A 24,576-nucleotide genomic window follows, 5' to 3' on the forward strand; every position below is an offset into this window, starting at 1 on the left:
TTTCTGCTGCGCCGGGTCTTCGCCTCTGTGCTAGGGCCCTCTCCAGTTGTGGCAAGCGGGGGCCACTCTTCATCGCGGTGCGCGGGCCTCCCACTATCGCGGCCTCTCTTGTTGCGGAGCACAGGCTCCAGACGCGCAGGCTCAGCAGTTGTGGCACACGGGCCCAGCCGCTCTGCGGCATGTGGGATCCTCCCAGACCAGGGCTCAAACCCGTGTCCCCTGCACTAGCAGGCAGACTCTCAACCACTGAGCCACCAGGGAAGCCCCCACAGTTCTTTTCTTAAAGTGCCCACAAACCATCTACTTGTGGGAACTTTGCTGGGAATTGTTAGGAAGCATCGCATTTTCTGAAATCCATTTCCCTTCTCCACCCCACCCTGGGCATTTGCCTGTTGTCCAGATCATGTTTCTCCTGTTCCGTCAACGATCGGTGATCGACTTTCTGTCATACCTGTCCCATTCTTCCGTCTCCCCCAGGGCCCTGCTCCTACAGCTCTCACAGTAGGCAAGTTAAGTGCATGAGAATGTGAACCACTAGCAGCCCCATGTGCTGAGCCGCTGCTATTCAGAGAGGCAAGCATCTGTTTTCATCATTTTATTAAATCTTAAAAAAACACAAATAGGTATTTAGCAGGGGAGAAGCAGTTGGCGGGAGACAGGCAATTTTGAGCCATAGCTTTCAGGCCCTGATCCCAGGGAAGGAAAGAATTGACCCCAGAGAGCCAGTGCAGTTCTGATGCATCTTGAGTGTGCTGGGAAAGGCAGATCTAAAAGGACAGAATCCTTTCTGAGCATTGCTTGGTGGTTAAGAGTATGGACTACGGAGCCAGACAAGATGAGTTCAGAGCCGGGCTCCTCCTAAGTATGAGGCCCTGAGCTAGATATCTAACCTTTCTAGACTCAATGTTCTCATCTGTAAAATGGGAATAGTACCTACTTGCTAAGTTGGGTGTGAAGAATAAATAAGCCATCCCGTGTAAAAGTACTCTGAACAAGGCCAGGTACTTATTAAGTGCTCAATAAACAGTACCTATAAATTATTATTATATTCTCTTTTGAGTATCCCGATAGCCCTGTGAGGTATTGTTATTCTCATTTCGCAGAAGAAGAGACTGAGGGTCAAAGAGGTGAAGGAGAGGTTTAAGACCACATGGACAGAAAGTGGTATTGGCTGGGCTTGCCCTGAGGTCATAGGACTCTGCTGCTGTTTCACTGAGCATTTCAGAGCCCCTTTCAGTCTCTGGATGAAATTATTTTACCCTTGTCATCGAGATTCACGTATCTTCCTTCTCCAAACATGCCCTGACCTCTCCAGGCAGATGGTACCAAATATTTACTGTACAATTACACGGCCGTAATTAAATTGAGCTGCAGCAAGGGAGACCGATTAGCCACAAATCTACAATCCTGAGAGGAAGGAAATAGTTCCAAGGCTGCACGTTGTAATCCTGCTGGGGTGGGAATGTTGCTTAAAATTGTTCGGGCTCAGGTTCACCTTCTCTGCAGGGGGCAGAGACGCTTGTTTGCCCATTGAGTAGGCTGTAGAGGCAAGCTGACAGAACTGGAAGTCCTGTTCACAAGCTCAGACCGTTACTCTTTTGGTTCAAGGGATGACGTTTTTATGATGTGCCCAGAAACCCTCTTCCAACTGCTGTGGGAAGTCTGTTGTGAGGGGCGAGGAGGAAGATCGTGTGTGTTCTTCTCACAGGCTGAGACAGGGAGGGAGGCTGTTTATCAGAACCAGTATGTGAAAGGAACACGCACAGAGGAGAGTCCATTTTCTGGAAACGTCTCTCAGCAGTCCCCGTGTGGAGAAACTGTGAGGCAAATATTTCAGAATGTCCCCAAGTATTTACAGAGCTCGTATTGTAATGCCAGCGGTATTGAGAGTTTTCCCGGATGCCCACCATGACATGGGGGAAAGGCACCAGGATGGTCCCAGGTCTGACCCTAATGAGCCATGAGGCCTCGTGGAGATAGAGTCACCTCCCTGGGCCTCAGTTTCCCCTTCTGTAAAGTGAGTAACTTGGACTCTATTTAGACCCTCCAGCTCTAAGATTTTATTAGTCTGTGAGTCCATGGACCAGAAGTTCAAAAGTGGCTATGCTCCCTCATAAAATGGCAAAGATTTGGGTCCTAGAATCTGTGACTCTGTTAGCAGGACCCAGAGACCTGCTCTAGCACTTTTTAACTTTGTGGTTTTAATCCACCTCCTTGAATTGCCTGCTCTGACTCAGTCCCTTCCACCTGAAACCTTGCTCCACCACCCAGAATTCCATTTAACTCCACAAATGTTGGCTGAAGACTGACTGTATTCCCACCGCATGGCTGTAGAGATGATTAGTTTCCCACGTTGGGGAGTTCACAGTGAGATATGAGGTCAAGACTTGCCAGAACTTCGTTTCTCTGGAAATCTCTCTAGTTCCTAAACTAGTGGTTTCTCAGAGTGTGGTCCTTGGACCAGTGGCATCACCTTCACCCAGGAACTTGCTAGAAATGCACATTTTCAAGTGCCAGCCTAGACTTACAGAATCAGAAATTCTGGAAGTGAGGCCCAGTGACCTTAGTTTTTTTTTTTTTTTTTTTTTTTGCCATACGTGGGCCTCTCACTGTTGTGGCCTCTCCCGTTGCGGAGCACAGGCTCCGGACACGCAGGCTCAGCGGCCATGGCTCACGGGCCCAGCCGCTCCACGGCATGTGGGATCTTCCTGGACCGGGGCACGAACCCACATCCCCTGCATCGGCAGGTGGACTCTCAAGCACTGCGCCACCAGGGAAGCCCTGACCTTAGTTTTTAACAAGTCTTCCTGGGAACTGGGAGGCACCTCGAGCTTGAGAACCACTGAACTGGCCCTTTCAGGGACAAACTGCAGTGCTGTGGTTCTGAGCTCTCAAGGGACCTGAGGAGACATCCTGAAGAAACTCGGTCACTTGGGCTGCCAGGACTCGTCGTTTTCAACTCACAATCACTGCTCTCTGGAGGTTCCCTCCAACTCTATTTCGAACCTTTGTGGTGTTTTTGTGAATGCCAGGCATTGTGGAAACTCCCCATTTGTTTTGATGGGAACTAATCCAGTTGAGCACATAATTCCCCGTGGAACTTCCAGGCTTCCCTCTAAATTGATTGCGATGCTTCCTGGGATGCTGACACCATGACTGAGACCCACAGTAAGAATCCCAGTCCCAGAGGACCCCCTGCTTCCAAAGATTTCCAGAGGAGGAGAGTTCTTAGGGAGCCAGTCTGCAGACTCTATCCCTCTCTCCCTTCCAAGGAGTCTTTCATTAATATCCTCCTCCGTGGCAGGGTCTGGGCTGGTTCCGGTCCTCCTGAGCAGGTGGAGATGATTGGGTCACATTCTCCCTGCATGAAGTTCTGACTGAAATGGGGGGCAGGTGTGGCTCCTGGAGTGGCCTCAGTCCTGGCCCTTGTCCTCTTTCCTGGGACCCGCAGGTCTGTCATGCTGTGCTCTGGCCCAGGACCATGTACTAGACTATAGACACCTCTGTGAAAATTAGAGAAAGGCACTCCCTCCAGGTGCCTCTCAGGGTGGACGCAGCCCCTGGGGCTCAGGGCTAGCCTGGATTTCAGGCCCCTCGCTTCCCTGAGCAGGTGCCTGTGTGCAGCACAAACTATAGCAGCAGCAGCCCTGCCCCTCCCTAGCCCGGGCCTAGGAAGGTGTGGACTGTGGGGCCGGTGTGGGCCGAGCAGAGCCTGCATATGCAGCTCCCATGTATCGGGGGTTTCCACATGCTGGGCCCAAGGCTAAGCTCTTTACCCACAGCATTTCCTCAGATCCTCACAACCACCCAGTGAGGTGGGTGTTGGTGTTGTCTCAATATAGGTTTTCTTTTTCTAAATTATAAGAGATTTTCAAACTCTCAGTGCCTTCATGTTCTCATCTGTCCAATGGGTACGGTACTCCTAGCTCTTTTCTTAAGAGCTTACTCTAGGAATCAAATGAGACCATAGTGATGATGAAAGCTCTCTGGAGTAAAGACGTTAAAACACCCTGCAAATGTCAGGGTTGATATTGATCTTATCCCTGCGCCCTCAAAGGCAGTTTCTGGGAGCTCTGGTTTGAGAAACTCACCTAAAATTCACCCGGCCTCCAGTGTTATATGTGGGTGCCACAGAAGGTTGGCTTTCTGCCATGATGCTGGCATGCGGGCGTGCTTCCTCCCCTAAAATTGTTAGACTTGTGAGACTGCAACGGATGAGGTGTGTGTGCAGGTGCTCAGGGGCGAGTCGCGACCTGGCAGGCCCGCGTGGATGGGATGACCTCACCCGCCTTTCCCACTTCTCATGTCAATGACTGGGTTCACTGCTTCATTTCTGGTTTTCTTCTCCCTCTTTCTTGCAGCTGCAGTGGTTGGGATTTAGGGCAAGCATTTGAGATCCCTTTTCTAATCCCTATCAAATCCGGATTTAGCAGTGGGAGGTCTGGGAAAGAGAGGGGGAGGGAGGGGCTGGAGGCCATAGCTCAGAACATCTGAGAAATCCCAGCAGGAGCGCCCAGCCTCCACCCTGTGAGGCCAGAGGCCTCTCATCTCATCCAGTCTCACCCGCTTCCCAGAATGCCTTCGTGCTTGCGCGCTTGAGGAATGAGTATGGCGATTGTGGTGGTGAGGGAGAGACTTCGACATTTACCTCCTTCCAATTTAACTGTGCCCTTTGTTGACATGTTTCTTGGCCAGGTGCCTTCTCATTTCCACTACTGCCCCACCTCCCTCCTCCGACCACCCACCCCTGATTGCGATTAAGTTTCTCTCTCAACCAGATTTGTGCAAAAATGGTCTGGATCATCCACCCTGCAAACCCCTGCCTGACTCAACTGTTTTCTGTGGGTTTTTTTGGTTTTTTTTTTAAAAACTGAGGTATAGTTGATGTACAATATTTTATAAGTCACAGGTGTGCAACATAGTGATATCACAGTTTTGAAAGGTTATACTCCATTTATAGTCATAAAATATTGGCTATATTCCCTGTGCTGTACAATATATCCTTGTAACTTATTCATTGTATACATAGTAGTTTGTACCTCTTTATCCCCTCCTCCTATATCGCCCCTCCCCCTTCCCTCTCCCCACTGGTAACCACTAGTTTGTTCTCTACGTATGTGAGTCTGTTTCTTTTTTGCTTTATTCACTAGTTTTATTTTTTTAGATTTCACATATAAATGATATCATACAGTATTTGCCTTTCTCTGTCTGACTTATTTCACTTAGTGTCATGCCCTCCAAGTCCATGCACGTTGTTGAAAATGGCAGAATTTCATTCTCTCTGTGGCTGAGTACTATTCCTGTGTGTGTGTGTGTGTGTGTGTGTGTGTGTGTATACACACACACACATACACACCATATCTTCCTTATTCATTCATCTGTTGATGGACACTTAGGTTGCTTCCGTATCTTGGCAATTGTAAATAGAGCTGCAATGAACATTGGGGTGCATATATCTTTTTGAATTAGTATTTCTCTTTTTATCAGATATATACCCAGGAGTAGAATTGCTCGGTCATATGGTAGTTCTATTTTTAGTTTTTTGAGGAACCTTCATATTGTTTTCCACAGTGGCTGCACCAATTTACATTCCCACCAACAGTGTAGGAGGGTTCCCTTCTGTCCATATCCTCTCCACAAACTTCTGCCCCACTCAGTTGACTTTTTATTACGTAACTTCCCTACGGAAGAGATGTTACATATGCTAATCATATTATGCCCATCACCTGTGGCATCATGTACAAATTTCAGTCTGAATTTAAAGTCATTTTGTAACTGGCTTCATGCTACCCCTCCAACTTAATTCCTATCCATAACTCCTAGCAGGGCCTTTACCACTCGTTCTTTTATCCACTCTATTCATGCCATCTTGGGCTTTTGTTCATGTGTCCGTCTCCATGTGTTCCTTCTCTCAGTCCAAACACTGTGCATCTGTAAAGCCAGCTTGTGTCCCATCTCCTTGACTCCAGCCCACTGATAGCCCTGTTCTTTGAACATCTAGTGTCAGCACCACATAGTTTCATACTAGTTATTCTTTCCTTGTTCCAGTAATTAAGTCTCCCCAGGTAGACTGTAAGCTCCTTGATTTGGGTCGCCCCCTCTAAGTGTCTTCTTTTTTAAAAAAAAAAAATTATTTATTTATTTATTGTATTTTTGGCTGTGTTGGGTCTTCGTTGCTGCGCGCGGGCTTTCTCTAGTTGCAGTGAATGGGGGCTACTCTTCGTTGGGGCTCACGGGCTTCTCATTGCGGTGGCTTCTCTTGTTGTGGAGCACGGGCTCTAGGCTCGCAGGCTTCAGTAGTTGTGGCTCGCAGGCTCAGTAGTTGTGGCTCATGGGCTCTAGAGCACAGGCTCAGTAGTTGTGGCGCACGGGCTTAGTTGCTCCGCGGCATGTGGGATCTTCCCGGCCCAGGGCTCGAACCCGTGTCCCCTGCATTGGCAGGTGGATTCTTAACCACTGCACCACCAGGGAAGCCCCCGCTAAGTGTCTTCTATAATCCCTGCAGTATCCAGCCGAGCCTATGTGCTGTGCAGTAAATGATAAAGTAATTTTGACCCTGCTCAGGTGTTTGCCAACCTGAAAACTGCATTGATGACTTTCTAGAAACTGAAGTTCATTTATCTTGTAAAAAGAAATAGTATCTTTGTTGCCAATACCCATGATCACCCAGTCATGCACATATACACCCTTACAACCTTCCCAAGGGGGGAAGAAAAATGATGAAGACGGGAGGTTTGAAAGGTGATCCCTGGCCCTAGGATTTCCAACCTGCACTGGGTCCTTAACACTCTTCTTTTCTTTCCTTTCCTTTTCTTTTCTTTATTTTTAATTGAAATATATTTGATTTACAATATCGTGTTCGTTTCAGGTATACAGCACAGCGATTCAGTTATACATATATATGTATATATAACTTCTTCAGATTCTCTTCCCTTATACGTTATTACAAAATACTGAGTAGAGTTCCCTGTGCTATACAGTGGGCTCTTGTTGGTTACCTATTTTATATATAGTGGTGTGTTTATGCTTAACACTCTTCTGATGCGTTTGCCCTCCCCTCTTTCCCCAGAGAGCTCCTGTGAGAACAAGCGGGCAGACGTGGTCTTCATCATTGACAGTTCCCGCAGCGTCAACACCCACGACTATGCAAAGGTCAAGGAGTTCATCGTGGACATCTTGCAGTTCTTGGACATTGGCCCTGACGTCACCCGTGTGGGCCTGCTCCAATATGGCAGCACCGTGAAGAACGAGTTCTCCCTCAAGACCTTCAAGAGGAAGTCCGAGGTGGAGCACGCCGTCAAGAGGATGCGGCATCTGTCCACGGGCACCATGACAGGGCTGGCCATCCAGTACGCCCTGAACATCGCATTCTCAGAAGCAGAAGGTGCCCGGCCACTGAGGGAGAACGTGCCGCGGGTCATAATGATTGTGACCGACGGGAGGCCCCAGGACTCGGTGGCTGAGGTAGCCGCAAAGGCCCGGGACACAGGCATCCTGATCTTTGCCATCGGCGTGGGCCAAGTGGACTTCAACACGCTGAAGGCCATCGGCAGCGAGCCCCACGAGGACCACGTCTTCCTGGTGGCCAACTTCAGCCAGATGGAGTCACTGACCTCAGTGTTCCAGAACAAGTTGTGCAGTAAGTCCTGTTTCTCTGTGGCTTTTCTCAGGGGATCGTTAGGATGAGTTCATTCATCTTCCAGTGTTCATTCTGTGCTAACCTGGTCCCAGGTACCGGGGCTGGCAAGGGGTGTTTAGCAAAGGCCAAGGTAGACACAGTGCTCTCTTGGGGCTCACGCTCTGGCCAAGGAGACATATTAAGGATGCAGTTATACAAATACGTAAGTAACTGCAGTTGTAACAGTGTAACGGAGGAAGAATTCAGGACAGGACCTGACCTAGGCCAGGGGGCTCAGGGAGATTTCCCTGAGGAAGGGACGTTTACACTCAAACTGCAGAACGAGTAACAGTAGGTAGGGGAAGTTTTTCTCCAGCATATTGGCTTGCCCTGGCATTGCCTAGGTTGGAATTCATGAGGTGTAGTAAGCATGGGAATGGGAGGGCAAAAATAATAACATAACTTCTCCTTGGATGGTGTGGAATACTGAGCATTTTTGCCCCATGGTGGTGCTAGCAGTGGATGTTTTCTCAACCCAGAAAGAGGCCCAGTGTACGGGGAAGACCAACGCGTGCTCCTGGTACCTTCCCACCTGATAGGATGGCAGGTGCCTCCCGACTCCTCCTGCAAGGACGTGCTTCCCCAAGTCCTTGAGCTGCATTCTTCTGCTTTAAGGGTCTTCTTCCCCATCTTGCTTTCTAACCCTGCACTCCACAAGGCTTCTTTCACACTTTCTTGCCACACTCCTCCCACTTACCTCCAAGCCGAGCTCCTGCCTCAGCTTTCCCAGCAGGTCAACTCACCCTCTCCCCAGTTTCCTGCTCCTGCCACCGTCTTCTCGTCCTTTTCTCCTCCAGAAGGGCAGGGTGCCAGCCTGCCAACCCAGGCTCCACACTGGTCCCTGGAAATGGGAAGCAAGCCTCCTGACCTGGTAAACAGTGTCCAGTCCAGCTTTGCCCACCCCCATTGGTCCCTGTCCCCTCCAACTGCCATGCTTCTTTGATGGGAAAACAAAAGCAAGTATCTATTCTGAAATGACCAGTATTTCCCTGGAGTCTGCATGGCGAATGACCTTAAGGACCAGACTCATCTCCAACTCACCGGGAGCAGGAACCTTTAGACCAGTTCTCAGAATGTGACAAAGCCTAGAAACACACCCCCACCCCCGCCACCAACGTCCCCCTGACCCTGTCAAAGCCTCAGGGAGGAAGTACGGTGTGCTTTTGACGTCTTTTTTAAAAAATTCTCTGCTGAAAACTAACTTCAAAAAGCAGAGACGCCATTAATTCTTGACTCCAAAATCAAAAGTTTTACTTAAAAAATCAACGCCATGAAGGAAAAAGAAACTTTTGCTCTGCAATGTCGCTTGGAAAACATTCAGAAGTGCTATTTCCCTGGCGCCGCAGAGGGCCTGGGTCTCTGTGGCGTGCCGTGGCCTGAGTCACCTGGAAAACTTCAGCCAGTAGAATGCACTGCAAACATTTTTAAGGTTTATGACTTCAAATGACTTCTGCAGAATTTGTATTCCCTCTTTCCTGGAAATGTTAAAAAAAGAAATTGGTTCTGTAACAGTTTTGACGTGTTTATTCAGTTGTCTTGGAAAAATGTTAATGGATGAGTTCTTTTATAAGCTCTCTGAATGGCTCACCAAAGGGAAAGGTAATATAATGAGGCTGAGGATATGGACTTGTTCATAGAAGAACCCTCTCTGTGCTTTATGGCCTGGCAGCAAAATTAAAAGTTTGGCTACTCCCGTTTTTGTAATCTTGAAGCTCTAAGAAAACATCAGTATTGTGCCATTCATTCATTCATTTGTTAGGGCCCGGGAACTGAGTCCCTCTTCCTCCTCCACAGAAGACCAGCTCCTGTCTCTCCTCGTCACAGGGCTCTGCTGAGCAGACTTGTCAACTGTCTTGAAAGGTGAAGGAGGCCCCGGGGCCTCTTCATCAACCGTGCACAATAACTAACATTTACAAAGCACTTTCTCTTGTGTTTTCGCACTTTATCCTCACGAAAATCTGGGGAGGCAGCACGATGCCATCCCTCCCTTTTACAGGACTGTAAACTTGTTAAGTGAATTCCCAAGCAGCCAGGAGATGGTGGGTTCTGCTTCCAAACCTCTTGCTTATTTCATTCCTCTCCGCATTGGGAGATAGAAATCCCTCTTTTAAGGTAAACGGTTTTCCGCAGGCAGCCTCCGCCGTCCAGCCATGCTAGGCACACCGGCTCTGAGGTTGACATTCACCTCGGAGTTTGATGGGAAGCCTTTGCGATGGGGAGGGGCAGACTGAGGTTTCAATGACCCCACGTGCCAGCTGTACAGACGCTGAGCACATCTGTAAACTGGGGATTTTACCTGCGGAGAGTAGATGCGTGAACAGGCGTTATAAACTGTAGAGCCCCATTCAGTGTGCACCATGTTGTATATGATTACGGTCAGACACACGGAGCACCAGCAGGGTAGGCAGATGGCCTCAGCTTTGACCTGCCCTCCAGTCCTCAGACAACAGTGTCTACCATGTTGCAGATGGCAGTTCTCTGGGGTTCTGGAAGTCTCATTTGTTCCTTAAACATTTATTGAGCTACACTCTGAGGATAACAGCCAATTTTGTCCTGGGCTAGGTACTTTCCAATATGTTATTTCATTGAATACTACAACAGCCCTGTGAAGCAGGTACTATTATTATCCCATTTTACAGAAGTAGAAACTGGGGCTTAGAATGGATAAGCGGCTTCAGGCGGCAGAGTTGGAGTCTCTCTCGCTTCAGAGCTCTTACCCTCCACCTGCCGGGTCTGAGGGTTTCAGGCTGGTGGGAAGATGCTCTCATCACAGAGAAATGGGATGTTGGCTATATGAAGTGTGCACTTCAGAGGTCTTGGGAAGTCACCTGGCACTGGGGGCCCCCTGATCAAAGAATGCCAGGGTCTGCCTAGGGAGTCCAGGAGAGCTTTAAAGAGATAATAATGATTATAACTAACACTTATTGATATTAGTATGTGCATGTGCTGTTTTGCGCTATTAGCTTATGTTAACTCATTTTATTCTCACAACAAACCTGTGAAGTAGGTGCTCCTATGATTCCCATTTTACAGAAGAGGAAATAGAGACCCAGAGAAGTTCAGTAACTTGTCCAAGGTCACATAGCACTAAGTGGCAGAGTTGAGGTGTGAACCCAGGCATTCTGGCTCAGAACCTACATCTTAACTACTATGTGCTACACAGACTTGAAAGAGGAGTAGGGGGGACTTCTCTGGTGGCCCAGTGGTAAAGAATCCTCCTTACAATGTAGGGGATGCGGGTTCGATCCCTGGTCAGGGAACTAAGATCCCACATGCCGCCGAGCAGGTAAGCCTGTGTGCCGCAACTACTGAGCTCGTGCGCCTCAACTAGAGAACCTGTGTGCCGCAAAGTACAGAGCCCACGTGCCCTGGAGCCTGCGCGCCACAACTAGGCAAGAGAAACCTGCACGCCACAACGAAAAGATCCCGCGTGCCTCAACGAAGATCCCGCATGCTTCAACTAAGACCCGACGCAGCCAAAAATAAATAAAATAAATATATAAAAAATAAATCTTAAAAAAAAAAAGAGAGAGAGTGGGAGTTTACTGGCTAGAGATGTGTAGGGAGGACGATTGCAGTAAGCCAGGAAAAGAATGATATTTTTAATAGTTTTTTCTATTTCATTTAAAAACAAAAACAAAAAAATGAGTCCAGAGTCTCTGTTAATTTCGTGACCTGCTAAGGAGACATAACCCACAGCTTGAGAAATGCTGATGAGAGGCTAGGCAGGGACATGGAGGTCAGAGTGCACCTAGAGAAGGGATTTCAGAGGGGAGCTGAGCTGAGGCTCGTGTGCTTTTGGGCAGAACCGAAAAACGCTGCTGGATCTGTGGATCGGTGGGGACAGGGTATCTCCAGGAGTGATCAAGACAGGAACCTTTATCGTACAATTAGGAAGCGATTAGGCTCTTGTGCTCACTGGCTGTGTGGACGTGAACTCAGGCACAGCAGTGGCTTTGTACCCACAGGCAGTGAATTCCCACACCAGCCACAGCTGGGGGCAGGAGGGCTCCTGAGTTTGCATTCTCAGGCCACTCCGAGACCTCCAAGAGAATCTTAGAGGCCTCCTGTGAATGAGGCCCTGTCTACAAGATGGCCAAAACCTACCCATCCTGGGGCCCACCATTTTTGCCACCCAGGGAGAGAGGACACTTGAATCTAGGGGCTGAAAAATGCATGTCTGTCCTGAGCCTTCTGATGACTTGCAACCTGGGCAGGGCTGCCTTTTTTTTTTTTCTTTTTGGCCGCACCAAGCAACTTGCGAGATCCTAGTTCCCCCACCAGGGATTGAACCCTCGCCCTCGGCAGTGAAAGCACAGAGTCCTAACCACTGGACTGCCAGGGAATTCCCAGGGCTTTTACTTAACCTCTTGGTATCTGCTTTATCAACTTAGCCTGGTATTTAAAGCCTGGAGGCTGGTTGTTCCTACCCTAAGAGCCTCACGCCGCCCAGGCCAGGCACAATAGAAGGCCCTAACAGTGTTCCTAAGACACACCTCCCGTCGACCAGCCCGGGGAAAGTCCACACTTACTGCAGCCCTTCAAGGCCCTGTTGCTAAGTGGGAAGCCAGATGGACTTCCACAGGCCTTGACTTTCCATATCCAGTAATTGTTCCTTTCAAGAGCCCCAGTCAGCCCACCACTCTTTTGATCATTCATTTAGTCAATCACACATTCATTAATAAACATTTATTAACATTCAGATCGCCTGGTTAAAAATCTAATCCTGCCAAAGACTTAGTCTGCTGATTAGTGATTTCTTCCGCCCAATGCAAAGCCTTGACCCAGCTTCCACCTACAAGGCCTTCTGAGGTGTGAGACCACCTGCAGGCCACCGTAGGAGGCAGGACTCTTGTGCCCCCTTCAGTCACATCACAAAGGCCTGCCCCACGGGAGGGCAAGGCATTAGGGCCACATGCTCTTAGTATCACCGATTCCTCATCTATAGAATTTTACAGGTGGAAAATTTTTATACTACCTTAGTAAAAATGTTTGGGATTCTTTTGGTTGAAAGTAATAGAAATTCAACTTGAACTAGCTTTAGAAGGGCGGATTGTGTTATATTACTCATGGAAATAAGGAGACGCATAGTGAATGACAGCTTTGCTTTCTCTCCATCCCCACTCTGCTTCTCCTTGGACTTCTCTGGTCCAGAGGCAGAGAGCACGCACCCTGTCAGCCCCCAGATATGCTTGTGCTCGGCATAAACCCCCTTTTCCTCAATTCTAGTGGCTAAATGCCAAGAAAAGCCTCTGACTGTCAGACCCTGAACACCCAGCAGTGGCCAGGAGAGGGGTTACCTCACACCAACACAGCCGCTCCCCCAGTCAGCACGCATTTGGAATGAGAAGGAAGGCAGCTTCTAGAAAATAATTAAGTGTCTGTACTGAAGGTCCCTGGACATCATACATGCCTTTATTCTACAGGTAAAGAAATAAGCCAAAAAGAGCTACGCAACGTACATGAACTTCCCTCACTTGTTCGAGGCGGAAGGGCCAAGACAAGCCTTAGTAACAAGCTGTCTCTCCAAAACCCTATGCAATAGTTCTTTTAATTTCCCTATTTGACAGGTGAGGAAAGTGGAGTTCAGAGAAATTAAGTAATTCATACAAGCTCATGGTGAAGCTCAGCTGTAGTCTTATTTCCAGAAGCCTTTCTCATCACCACTGTGCTGTCTGCTGCCCAGCAGGTATTTTCTCTGCCTCACATCTCCTGTCAAAATAATTATCTGTCAGGGTCTCGGTGAGAAGTCGGGCAGCAGACTCATCACTTGGGCCTCATACCAGTGTATAACCGCTGTGCTGCTGGTTGTCTAGACTTCAGATTTTCTTCATTATGGAGGAAAATAGTGACATGCTGAGAGTTGCATAAGAACGCCTCTGTGCCCGTGGGTAATTTGACTCCAGCAGCCTAGGAAAAGAAGAGAGCCTTCCAGGGTGCAAAGCAAATGCAAATTAGAAACAGGATAATGATTTTTCCCTCTTAACACGGTCAAAAACTTAACGTTTGATAATCCTGAGTGCTGAAGTTTTGAGGAGGTGGGGATCATTACTCTCCTGCATTGCTGGTATAAACTACCTTGCAAGACAGTGAGGTGATATCTATTTGAAGTAGGACCCAGGAACTTCCCTGTGGCGCAGTGGTTAAGAATCTGCCTGCCACTGCAGGGGACATGGGTTCGAGCCCTGGTCTGGGAACATCCCACATGCCGCAGGGCAACTAAGCCCGTGCACCACAACCACTGAGCCCGCATGCTGCAACTACTGAAGCCTGCGTGCCTAGAGCCTGTGCTCCGCAACAAGAGGAACCACCACAATGAGAAGCCCGTGCACTGCAACGCAGAGTAGACCCAGCTCGCCACAACTAGAGAAAGCCTGCGCGCAGCAATGAAGACCCAACGCAGCCAAAAAAGAAAAAAGTAGGACCCGGTCCTAGAGAAACAACTGCACATGTGCTCAAGGAGATGTATTTAAGAAGGTTCATCACAGTATTGGGAAAGCGAAACTGTGGACTGGTGGGGAAATGGCTAAATATTATGAGGACTAGTCATATGACCAATGGATAAAGCAATTAAAAGGAATGAACTAGATCAAATGTATTTGATCAAAGCTAAGGTGTGCAGTTGATTCTCATTGTTCTTGGTAATTATGTCCTATAACGTCATGGTGAACACTGACTGAAGTAGCAAGTACTGAACCACAGCTCCTAGGGGAAATACAGAGTTAGGTTCCTCAGAGCCTCTGGTCCAACACTGTTGTCAACTGATCAATACATAATCTTGTTTTATGTGTGTTTCTGTGTAAAGACACCTTCTTTATATATTGTTGATTCCTTAACATTGAATTCACAGCCAACAGCACTATCACTCTTGCCCGAATGAAATTTACCAAACACACATTTTCTCCATAAGGCACATCATAGCCTCCTTGCACTTAGGAACACCAGACACACTTCACTTCAGCAAACACCAACACTTCAGCACCACACTTGGGGCCATTTTAAACAGCAAAATCATCAACAAAAAGCACAAAAATGCACTTGAAAAGGATACTCATTCACAGTCTGAGAGCAGAAACAAGAATGCAGAGCATCGTCTTGTTCAACCTCAGCTGGCGACCTAAATTTTTCATCGCTCTGAGTGTGTCCACAAATGATGACGAAAGCACTCTGAGTATTGATTTTAGGGTTACAAATAAATGTTTGCACGTAGGCAAATTCCCAAATATGGAATCTGAATAAAGAGAATCAATGTATGTGTCCTCACACCTTAACATCTCTGAAATCGGGTGCATCTTAGATTCCATGAAAGATAGTATATATCAATAGAGATAGAATCTGTTATTGATGCTGAGTGAAAAACCAAGGTGAAGATGAATATCTATAGGATGAACCCAGGTATGTAAAATAAAACAAAAGTCCGCCATGCTTCTCCTTTGTACCATACAGTTAACATATATCAAGCATTCCCCTGCGCTATGTTTTAAGCACTTTACCATCTTAATTATTTTAACCCTTACAAGGCCCTGATGAGGTTGGTACTATTTTTACTCCCATTTAATATAAAGAAGTTAAGCCCATGGTCACAAAACCAGATATTTCTTTCACTCTGAAGTAAAAATGACTGATTGGATTTAATCTATGAACTTTCCTAACATTATTTGTATCCTAACAGGAATTAAAACACAGTCAATCGTAAACTCAGAACACTCATTCTAAATTGTATTATGAAATAAAGAGGTCTTACTTTCACTTACTACCCGCCATGTTTCTTACTTTGAAGTAAAGGGACATACACTTAGGATATGCCATCGATTTCATCAGTAGCTGAGTTTTCCTAAGCACTGGAGTGAAGGGATTGTCCTTAGCTATTGAAAGTCTCTTCTGTTTTAGCTTTATAAAAATATATTTCTACATATGGACATCCTTTTTGTCTATGACAACACTTGCATAAATTGTACTCTGCTTATGCTGATGCTTGTTAATTTTAAATATGTTCAGGTTGAATTATATGGAGTAAAGTCAAAAATTAAGATGTAAAAAACAGTAAGAATTTCCATGAGCTCCAACAGACTTATGCTAGAATCAATGTATCTGAAAGCCGAGGTACTTCAGAAACTAAACACAGAAATATTTTATTTATTATTTTTAATTAATTAATTATTATTTTTTGGCTGTATTGGGTCTTCGTTGCTGCGCACGGGCTTTCTCTAGTTGTGGCGAGTGGGGGCTACTCTTCGTTGCAGTACATGGGCTTCTCATTGAGGTGGCTTCTCTTGTTGCAGAGCACGGGCTCTAGGCGCACGGGCTTCGGTAGTTGTGGCAGGCGGGCTCAGTAGTGGTGGTGCACAGGCTTAGTTGCTCCGCGGCGTGTGGGATCTTCCCGGACCAGGGCTTGAACCCATGTCCCCTGCATTGGCAGGTGGATTCTTAACCACTGTGCCACCAGGGAAGTCCCCATTATTATTATTTTTAAAATTTAACTTATTTTTGGCTGTGTCGGGTCTTAGTTGCAGCACTCGGGATTTTCGTTGAGGCATGCAGGATCTTTCGTTGTGGTGAGCAGATTTCTCTCTAGTTGTGGTGTGCAGGTTTTCTCTTCTCTAGTTGTGGTGCGCAGGTCCCAGGGCGCGTGGGCTTTGTAGTTTGCAGCATGTGGGCTCTAGTTGTCCCGCAGCATGTGGGATCTTAGTTCCCTGACCAGGGATCGAACCCGCGTCCTCTGCATTGTAAGGTGGATTCTTTAACACTGGACCACAGGGAAGTCCCAGAAATTTTTTTTTTAACATCTTTATTGGCGTATAATTGCTTTACAATGTTGTGTTAGTTTCTGCTGTATGAAAAAGTGAATCAGCTATACATATACATATATCCCCATATCCCCTCCCTCTTCTGTCTCCCTCCCACCCTCCCTATCCCACCCCTCTAGGTGGTCACAAAGCACCGAGCTGATCTCCCTGTGCTATGTGGCTGCTTCCCACTAGCTATCTGTTTTACATTTGGTAGTGTATACATGTCCATGCCACTCTCTCACTTCGTCCCAGCTTATCCTTCCCCCTCCCCATATCCTCAAGTCCATTCTCTATATCTGTGTCTTTATTCCTGTCCTGCCCCTATGTTCTTCAGAACCGTTTTTTTTTTTTTTTAGATTCCATATATATATGTGTTAGCATACGGCATTTGTTTTTCTCTTTCTGACTTACTTCACCCTGTATGACAGACTCTAGGTCCGTCCAGAAATATTTTATTTTATTTATTTATTTATTATTATTATTATTTTTTTGCAGTACGCGGGCCTCTCACTGTTGTGGCCTCTCCCGTTGCGGAGCACAGGCTCCGGACGCGCCGGCTCAGCGGCCATGGCTCACGGGCCCAGCTGCTCCGCGGCCATGCAGGATGCTCCCGGACCGGGTCACAAACCCGTGTCCCCTGCATCGGCAGGTGGACTCTCAACCGCGGCGCCACCAGGGAAGCCCCAGAAATATTTTAAATAGAGACATAAAGATTATGGAAACATATGAGTGCATTTTTTAACTCCAAAAATTTTTATAATACTTTTGCCTATTAAAAAATTACATCACTCTTGGGATTTATGATCCTGAGAAACTGTTGAATCTTTACCACATCCTCATTTAACTAATAGCTTTTCCTCCAAACCTGCTGCTGCCTACCAAGTCCACACGCTAGTCAGAGCCACCCCTGGTATCAGCAAACTTTCTGATCCTTCTGCCCACCAACTGGATATTATTAATTGCACTGTGAAATTTCTGTTTTTGTAGGTCGTTTTTGACCTATTTTTAGTTGGATATCAGCAATTTCCTATGGCTCAGCCTAACATCATTTCCCTTTGACCCTCTGCGGCCCTCTATGTATATATTGCTGTGGGCATTTATGTAGAACTGTCTGGTCCTACCAGAGGCTACCCCTTGAAGGTAGGGACTGCAGCTTGTTCCTTCACAGCGTAGATTCTGGATGAATGTTTGCGAGGGGGATGGAGTTAGAGAAGGCATCATCGTTGCCTTAACTTGCCATGTCTTCCCTTTCAGCGGTCCACATGTGCAGCATCCTGGAGCATAACTGTGCCCACTTCTGCATCAACACTCCTGGCTCGTATGTCTGCAGGTGCAAACAAGGCTACATCCTCAACTCGGATCAGACGACTTGCAGAAGTAAGGTTGCTTTGCTGTTATATTTGTTCTGTCCTCCTCTGCTCTCCCACTTTCTCCTCTTTTATCTGGGCCCATTTCATTCATCTGTGGCCCCTCCCCCAACCAAGTCATCATTTCCCTAAGGACAGAAACGAGGTTTTGTAACGCGTGTATTTTGTGTGGACCCCTGGCCCCCACTCTGCCTTCACGGCGCCGAGGCCAGAGCCAGGCACACAGTAGGCCATCAGGAAGAGTTTGGAAGATCGTTGGAGGCTCATTCTCAGAAATAGCCTCCTTGAATTTGTGAGCTGCTGTCCTTTACTTCTAAGCTGTTCTTTAGGGGGGAACCGCTGAAGAGCCTTTTCATCCGCTATCTCTATTGACTGTGCCCTGAGGAATTGTTTCTGTATTTTATTCTCTTCCCTGAAGCGTGGATTTAGGATGAGCTACTAACATTGGCTGGGAATGATTATTCGAGTTCTGTTTTAGAGGTGTGTGGGGACCTCATTGCTTTGGTGAGGGATGCTTTATAGTCTCCTAAATAGAAAAGGACAAACAGATACAAAGTGTAATAGAACGCACATTCTCTTTTTTTGGCCAAGCCCCCAAACTAGACAACATACTGACATTTGAAGCACATGAGGTAATCCGCCTCTTAGAGGAGAGAATTACCCATACACTGAGTGTTGTGCCTATTATATTTTTTCAAGTTATAAATAAAGCCACTGTGTTAGCCCACAGACAACCGGACTTCCTCAAGACATGAGGAAGACTGGCCCACACGGAGACAAATAAAACTCAGCTAGTCTGACATGTAGGTCGTGCAATGCGTAATTGTTATTATACCGCATGGTAAGCAATTAAGCACTAATGGAAAACAGTTTGCACAAATGGCTGTAATTAGTATCCCGTTTATAGAGCCAAACCACATTTTCCTTTTGTCTTCTCACTTTGGGTTGAGAGTGGTTGGCTAGGGGCCCCCTGACCCCCAAGATTAGGGAACATCTGCTTGACTTCTCCGGTTCTGTGGCCTGTAGAAGCCCAAAGCCCTCAGGCTATGTAAGTCCTGGGGGACCCTGTGTTCTCTGGGCTCCTCCAGGATGCCAGATTGTTTGTTTGTTGGAGCCTGAATCCTCCTGGCCTTCCGCTTGAACCTCTGACCCTTCTTCAGTTTCCACAACGAAAATCACTCGTACCATATGCTCATGGGTTTAATAGAATTTACTGGAGGACTGGGGGAGCCCAGGCAAGGTTGCCTCACATACTGCTCAGCAAACAACCCAAACATCTTCTTAGACGTGCCCCATCCTCTCCAGGAGCCTCCCACTCAGCGTTTCTCTGCAGAGCACTCAGCCTGCCTCTACCTTGCTAACTCCCATCCTGCCCTTCCCTTCTCCGGAGCGCAAAAAGTCTCCTTGCGGCCTGCCCTGGTGATCCGCTGGGATCCGGGCATCTGCCGATGTCCACTTTCCATGGTCTGGCTTAGTCAATCCAGAGGAATTTCGAGACCAGCAACTAAAAAATAAAAAGTTTGATGTCATGAGCTGGGCCTTCCCCACACAGCAGGTTTGCCAGTCCCCGCCTGGTCCCACCTCAAGTCCTGAGGCCCCAGGCTCTCCCAAGTGTCAGTCTGGCCTTGGCTCCCTCCTGTTCTAGGGCTGTGGGTGCAAAGAGCGTGATGCAGAAACTGCCTGGGTTCAGACAGACTGATTTGGGTGGAGGAGCAAGGAGGCCCAGGTCAGAGGGACCTGAACCCAGGCAGTGGTTCTCAAGCTTCAGTAATTAAGAGTCACCCAGGGGACTTCCCTGGTGGCGCAGTGGTTAAGAATCCGCCTGCCAGTGCAGGGGACATGGGTTCGATCCCCGCTCTGGGACCCACATGCCACGGAGCAACTAAGACCGTGCGCCACAGCTACTGAGTCTATGCGCCACAGCTACTGAGCCATGATCTTGGTCTGGTGAACAGTGCAAAATTGTGCCAAGGGGAGGCTGTTCTGAGCTGCTCGTGGGGGCCTGTCCCTGCCGACGTGGAGAGAGACTCACTGGGCCCGGAGGGGAATGAGACACAGCTAGTTCCAGTTTTGAACCTTTAAGGTGTTCCAGGCCCCGTACAAATTACTAGACATCAAAGAGTGAATAAAACAGCCATGTTTCTGCTCTCTTGGAGCTACATTCTTGCATGGAAGTAAATTGAATAAACAGCCAAGGTAGTTACGGTCCAAAGTGATTGCAGCCCCTGCCCAGATCAGTGCTGCACAGGACGTCCGGCCCAACTATAGCCGCTCATTAAGTGTTTGCCATGCGCCAGGAGCTCTCCTGAGTGCTGCGTACTCATCATCTCGTTAACTCTGACACTGAGCTCTTCAGGTAGGTTTAGCATTCTCATTTTACAGGCAAGGAAAATAGGGCACCAAAAAAGGTTAGACCATTTATGCAAGGTTCTGTGGCTAATAATGAGACCAAACCAGAACCCAAGTCCTATTATGTGTGATTGCATGGGCCTAGCTTTTACTCACCATTTGATATTGTCCCATGATCCTTGAGGTGGAAGGCAACCCTGCCTCCAAGCCCACGAGGACAGGCAGGTTCAAAGTTTCACTGTTTCCAGGGGAGACTCAGAACTAATTCACCAGGACTAACATTCAAATGATTGTTGTTCCCCCAAGTTAACTACCAAATCCTGAGATAGTGTCATTGTACAGGATGATTGTGAGAAGGACTCTTAGGTGATGGCCTTCACACACACACACACACACACACACACTATACCCACCATTTTCGATTCCAACCCTGCCTGTGTGGAGAGAGTAGGCAGGCACAGCTGATTCATAGGTTCTTCGAGTGGAAACAGACCTTGTCTATCAGACTGTTAGCTCTCTTTCCCACTTAACCCAGGAATTCCATTTCTTCCCGGTGTCCCACAGTGATGGTGCATGTCCAACCATCGTCACCCATCTGGAGCACCAGGTCATTACAAAGCACCTGTATCCCACCTCCAGATAGCCTGGATCAGTGGTCGAGCTGAAGTCCTACTCTCTGTAATTCCCACCTTTGATCCTATTTCTGCCATCTGAAGCTATATACCAAAAAGTTTATTTCCTTTTCCAACTAAAAAGAGAAAGCCCTTTGATTATTGAAGAGTGTAATCCCCCACTCCCCACTGATTTTCTCTTTTTCAGGGGAGGCATGAATACATCTTAAGATGACTCGGATTTGGGTCTTTTCACTGTCCAGAAACCCTCTTCTGGACACCAGTTAGTCAGTGTCTCAAAATGTGCCCTTTCATTTAAAGACCAGATCAAGCACATTAAATAATCTTATGTTCAAAGTTTTGCCCACATGAGCAATTTGGAATGTACTGGAGGCAACATTATGGATTCTTCTGTCCTCCAAAAAGGCTTCCCCACCCAAAACCATTATATAAGATATATGCAAAAGCACTACCATAGTGCATAGCCCATAGGGCTCAATAGAAGTTTATGTACTTCCCTTTCTCCATTTAAAAACGTGGGGGGAGGCAATCCTCATGAAGTGTGCCTATCTTCACATGTCTGTTTCCCTCTACCATTTCCCTCCCCTTGAATTCTTTTCCCACTAACAAGAAGGAACTTTATCTTGTTTTCTTTCTTTTTTTAAAAATAAGGAATTCTCCCTTTCTTGCATCCCTTCTGGAATATTTAATCTATCTGGAAGAATAATGAAAATGCAACATTTAGAAAACTTCACTTGGCAAGAAAATGTAAACTTTCTTGTGCAGCTTTCTCATATTTTTCTTTCTCGAGAAACACACCAAATGCATTTTACAGCTTTCATGGTTCAGATATGTTCCTGACATTATTTTCCCAAGCTACATAAGAGATTTAATAGCTTTTATTTTACTTATTATTTTTGGGTGGCCACACTGTGTGGCATATGGGATCTTCCCTGACCGGTGATCGAACCTGCACCTCCTGCAGTGGAAACGTGGAGTCTTAACAACTGGACCGCCAGGGAAGTCCATTAGCTTTTATATTCGAGTTTAATCAAAGGGCATGACCCCTTTGATGTGACAGAAAAACAGTCACATTATTAAAAAGGGAAAAGAAAGCTATACCCAACATTCCTCATGAATGTGAATGCAAAAATTCTTAAAAACGTATCAAATAGAATCCATATATATAATATAATCAAGACCAAATGGGATTTATCAAAAGAATGCAAGGTTGGTTTAACATTCAAAAATCAGTCAATATATGGCATGATACTATACACAGAAAATCCTAAAGATGCTACCAGAGAACTACTAGAGCTCATTAATGAATTCGGTAAAGTTGCAGGATACAAAATTTTTAAATTTATTTTTGGCTGTGTTGGGTTTTCGTTGCTGTGCACAGGCTTTCTCTAGTTGTGGCGAGTGGATGCTACTCTTCTGTTGCAGTGCAGAGGCTTCTCATCGCGGTGGCTTCTCTTGTTGCGGAGCATGGGCTCTCGGCACGTGGGCTTCCGCAGTTGTGGCACACGGGCTCAGTAGTTGTGGCTCATGCGCTCTAGAGCACAGGCTCAGTAGTTGTGGCACACAGGCTTAGTTGCTCCATGGCATGTGGGATCTTCCCGGACCAGGGCTTGAACCCGTGTCCCCCACATTGGCAGGCGGATTCCTAACCACTGTGCCACCAGGGAAGCCCTGCAGGATACAAAATTAATACACAGAAATCTGTTGCATTTCTATACACTAACACTGAAATATCAGAAAGAGAAATTAAGGAAACAATCCCATTTACCATTGCATCAAAAAGAATAAAATACCTAGGAATAAACCTACTTAAGAAGGTAAAAGACCTGTACTTGGAAAACTATAAAGCACTGATGAAAGAAATTGAAGATGACACAAATAGATGGAAAGATATACTGTGTTCTTGGATTGGAAGAATTAATATTGTTAAAATGACCATACTACCCAAGGCAATCTATAGATTCAGTGCAATCCCTATCAAAATACCAATGGCATTTTTCACAGAACTAGAGCAAATAATTTTGAAATTTGTATGAAACACAAAAGACCCTAAATAGCCAACACAATCTTGAGAAAGAAGAACAGAGGTAGCGGAATCACACTCCCTGACTTTAGACTGTGCTACCAAGCTACAGTAATCCAAACAGTATGTACTGACACAGAAACAGACACATAGATCAATGGAACAGAATAGAGAGCCCAGAAATAAACCCACACACTTATGGTCAATTAATATATTACAGAGGAGGTAAGAATATACAATGGAGAAAAGACAGTCTCTTCAATAAGTGGTGCTAGGAAAACTGGACACCTACATGTAAAAGAATGAAATTAGAACATTTTCTAACACCGTATACAAAAATAAACTCAAAATGTATTAAAGACCTAAATGTTAGATCAGAAACCACAAAACTCCTAGAGGAAAACACAGGCAGAACACTCTTTGACATATATCATAGTAATATGTTTTGGATCTGTCTCTTAAAACAAAGGAAATAAAAGCAAAACTAAGCATATGGGACCTAATTAAACTTAAAAGCTTTTGCACAGCAAAGGAAACCATTGACAAAACGAAAAACCAACCTACTGAATGAGAGTATTTGCAAATGATATGATCGATAAGGGGTTAATATCCAAAAGATATAAACAGCTCATACAACTCAACATCAAAACAGACAAACAGCCCAATTGAAAAACGGGCAGAAGACCTGAACAGACATTTTTCCAAAGAGAACATGCAGATGCCCAACAGGTACATGAAAAGAAGCTCAACATCGCTAACCATCAGGGAAGTGCAAATCAAATTCACAATGAGTTATCACCTCACCCCCGTCAGAATGGCTATCATCAAAAAGGACACAAATAACAAATGTTGGTGAGGATGTGGTGAAAAGGGAACCCTCATACACTGTTGGTGAAGCCACTGTGGAAAACAGTATAGAGGTTTCTCAAAAAACTAAAAAAAGAACTACCGTATGATCCAGCAATTCCACTCCTGGGTATATATTCAAAAGAAACAAAAACGCGATACATGCACCCCAATGTTCATAGCAGCATTATTTACAATTGCCAAGATATGGAAGTAACCTAAGTGTCCATCAACAGATGAATGCATAAAGAAGATGTGATATATGTATACAATGGAATACTACTCAGCCATAACAAAGAATTAAATTTTGCCATTTGCAACAACATGAATGGACTTGGAGGGTATTATTTTGCTAAGTGAAATAAGTCAGACAGAGAAAGGTAAATACTGGAAGTTATCACTGATATGTGGAATCTAAAAAATTACAACAAACTAGTGAATATAATAAAAAGAAACAGACTCACAGGTATAAAGAACAAATTAGTGGTTACCAGTGGGGAGAGGGAAGGGGAAGGAGTAAGTAAGGGTAGGAGATTAAGAGGTACAAACTATTATGTATAAAATAAACTACAATGGACTTGCCTGGTGGTGCAGTGGTTAAGAATCCGCCTGTCAATGCAGGGGACACGGGTTCAATCCCTGGTCTGGGAAGATCCCACATGCTGCAGAGCAACTAAGCCTGTGCGCCACAATTACTGAGCCTGCGCTCTAGAGCCCGTGAGCCACAACTACTGAGCCTGTGTGCCATAGAGCCCATGCTCTGCAACAAAGAGAAGCCACCCCAATGAGAAGCCTGCACACTGCAACAAAGAGTAGCCCCAGGGCTTCCCTGGTAGCGCAGTGGTTGAGAGTCCGCCTGCCGATGCAGGGGACGCGGGTTCGTGCCCCGGTC

The 24,576-nt window shown here is 46.4% G+C and overlaps 1 protein-coding gene across 1 annotated transcript in view; it reads left to right on the forward strand.

Moving 5' to 3' along the window:
• The window catches only part of MATN2 (matrilin 2), a 153,538-nt gene that overhangs the window by 44,211 nt on the left and 84,751 nt on the right, over positions 1–24,576 (forward strand). Inside the window, exons 3-4 of the mRNA XM_082858692.1 lie at positions 7,070–7,639; positions 17,722–17,844. Of these exons, the coding sequence (XP_082714818.1) occupies positions 7,070–7,639; positions 17,722–17,844 (693 nt within the window). The remainder of the gene's footprint in view (positions 1–7,069; positions 7,640–17,721; positions 17,845–24,576) is intronic.

The sequence above is a fragment of the Leucopleurus acutus genome (assembly GCF_964270905.1).
Source record: "Leucopleurus acutus genome assembly, chromosome: 17".
Taxonomy (NCBI): Eukaryota; Metazoa; Chordata; class Mammalia; order Artiodactyla; family Delphinidae; genus Leucopleurus; species Leucopleurus acutus.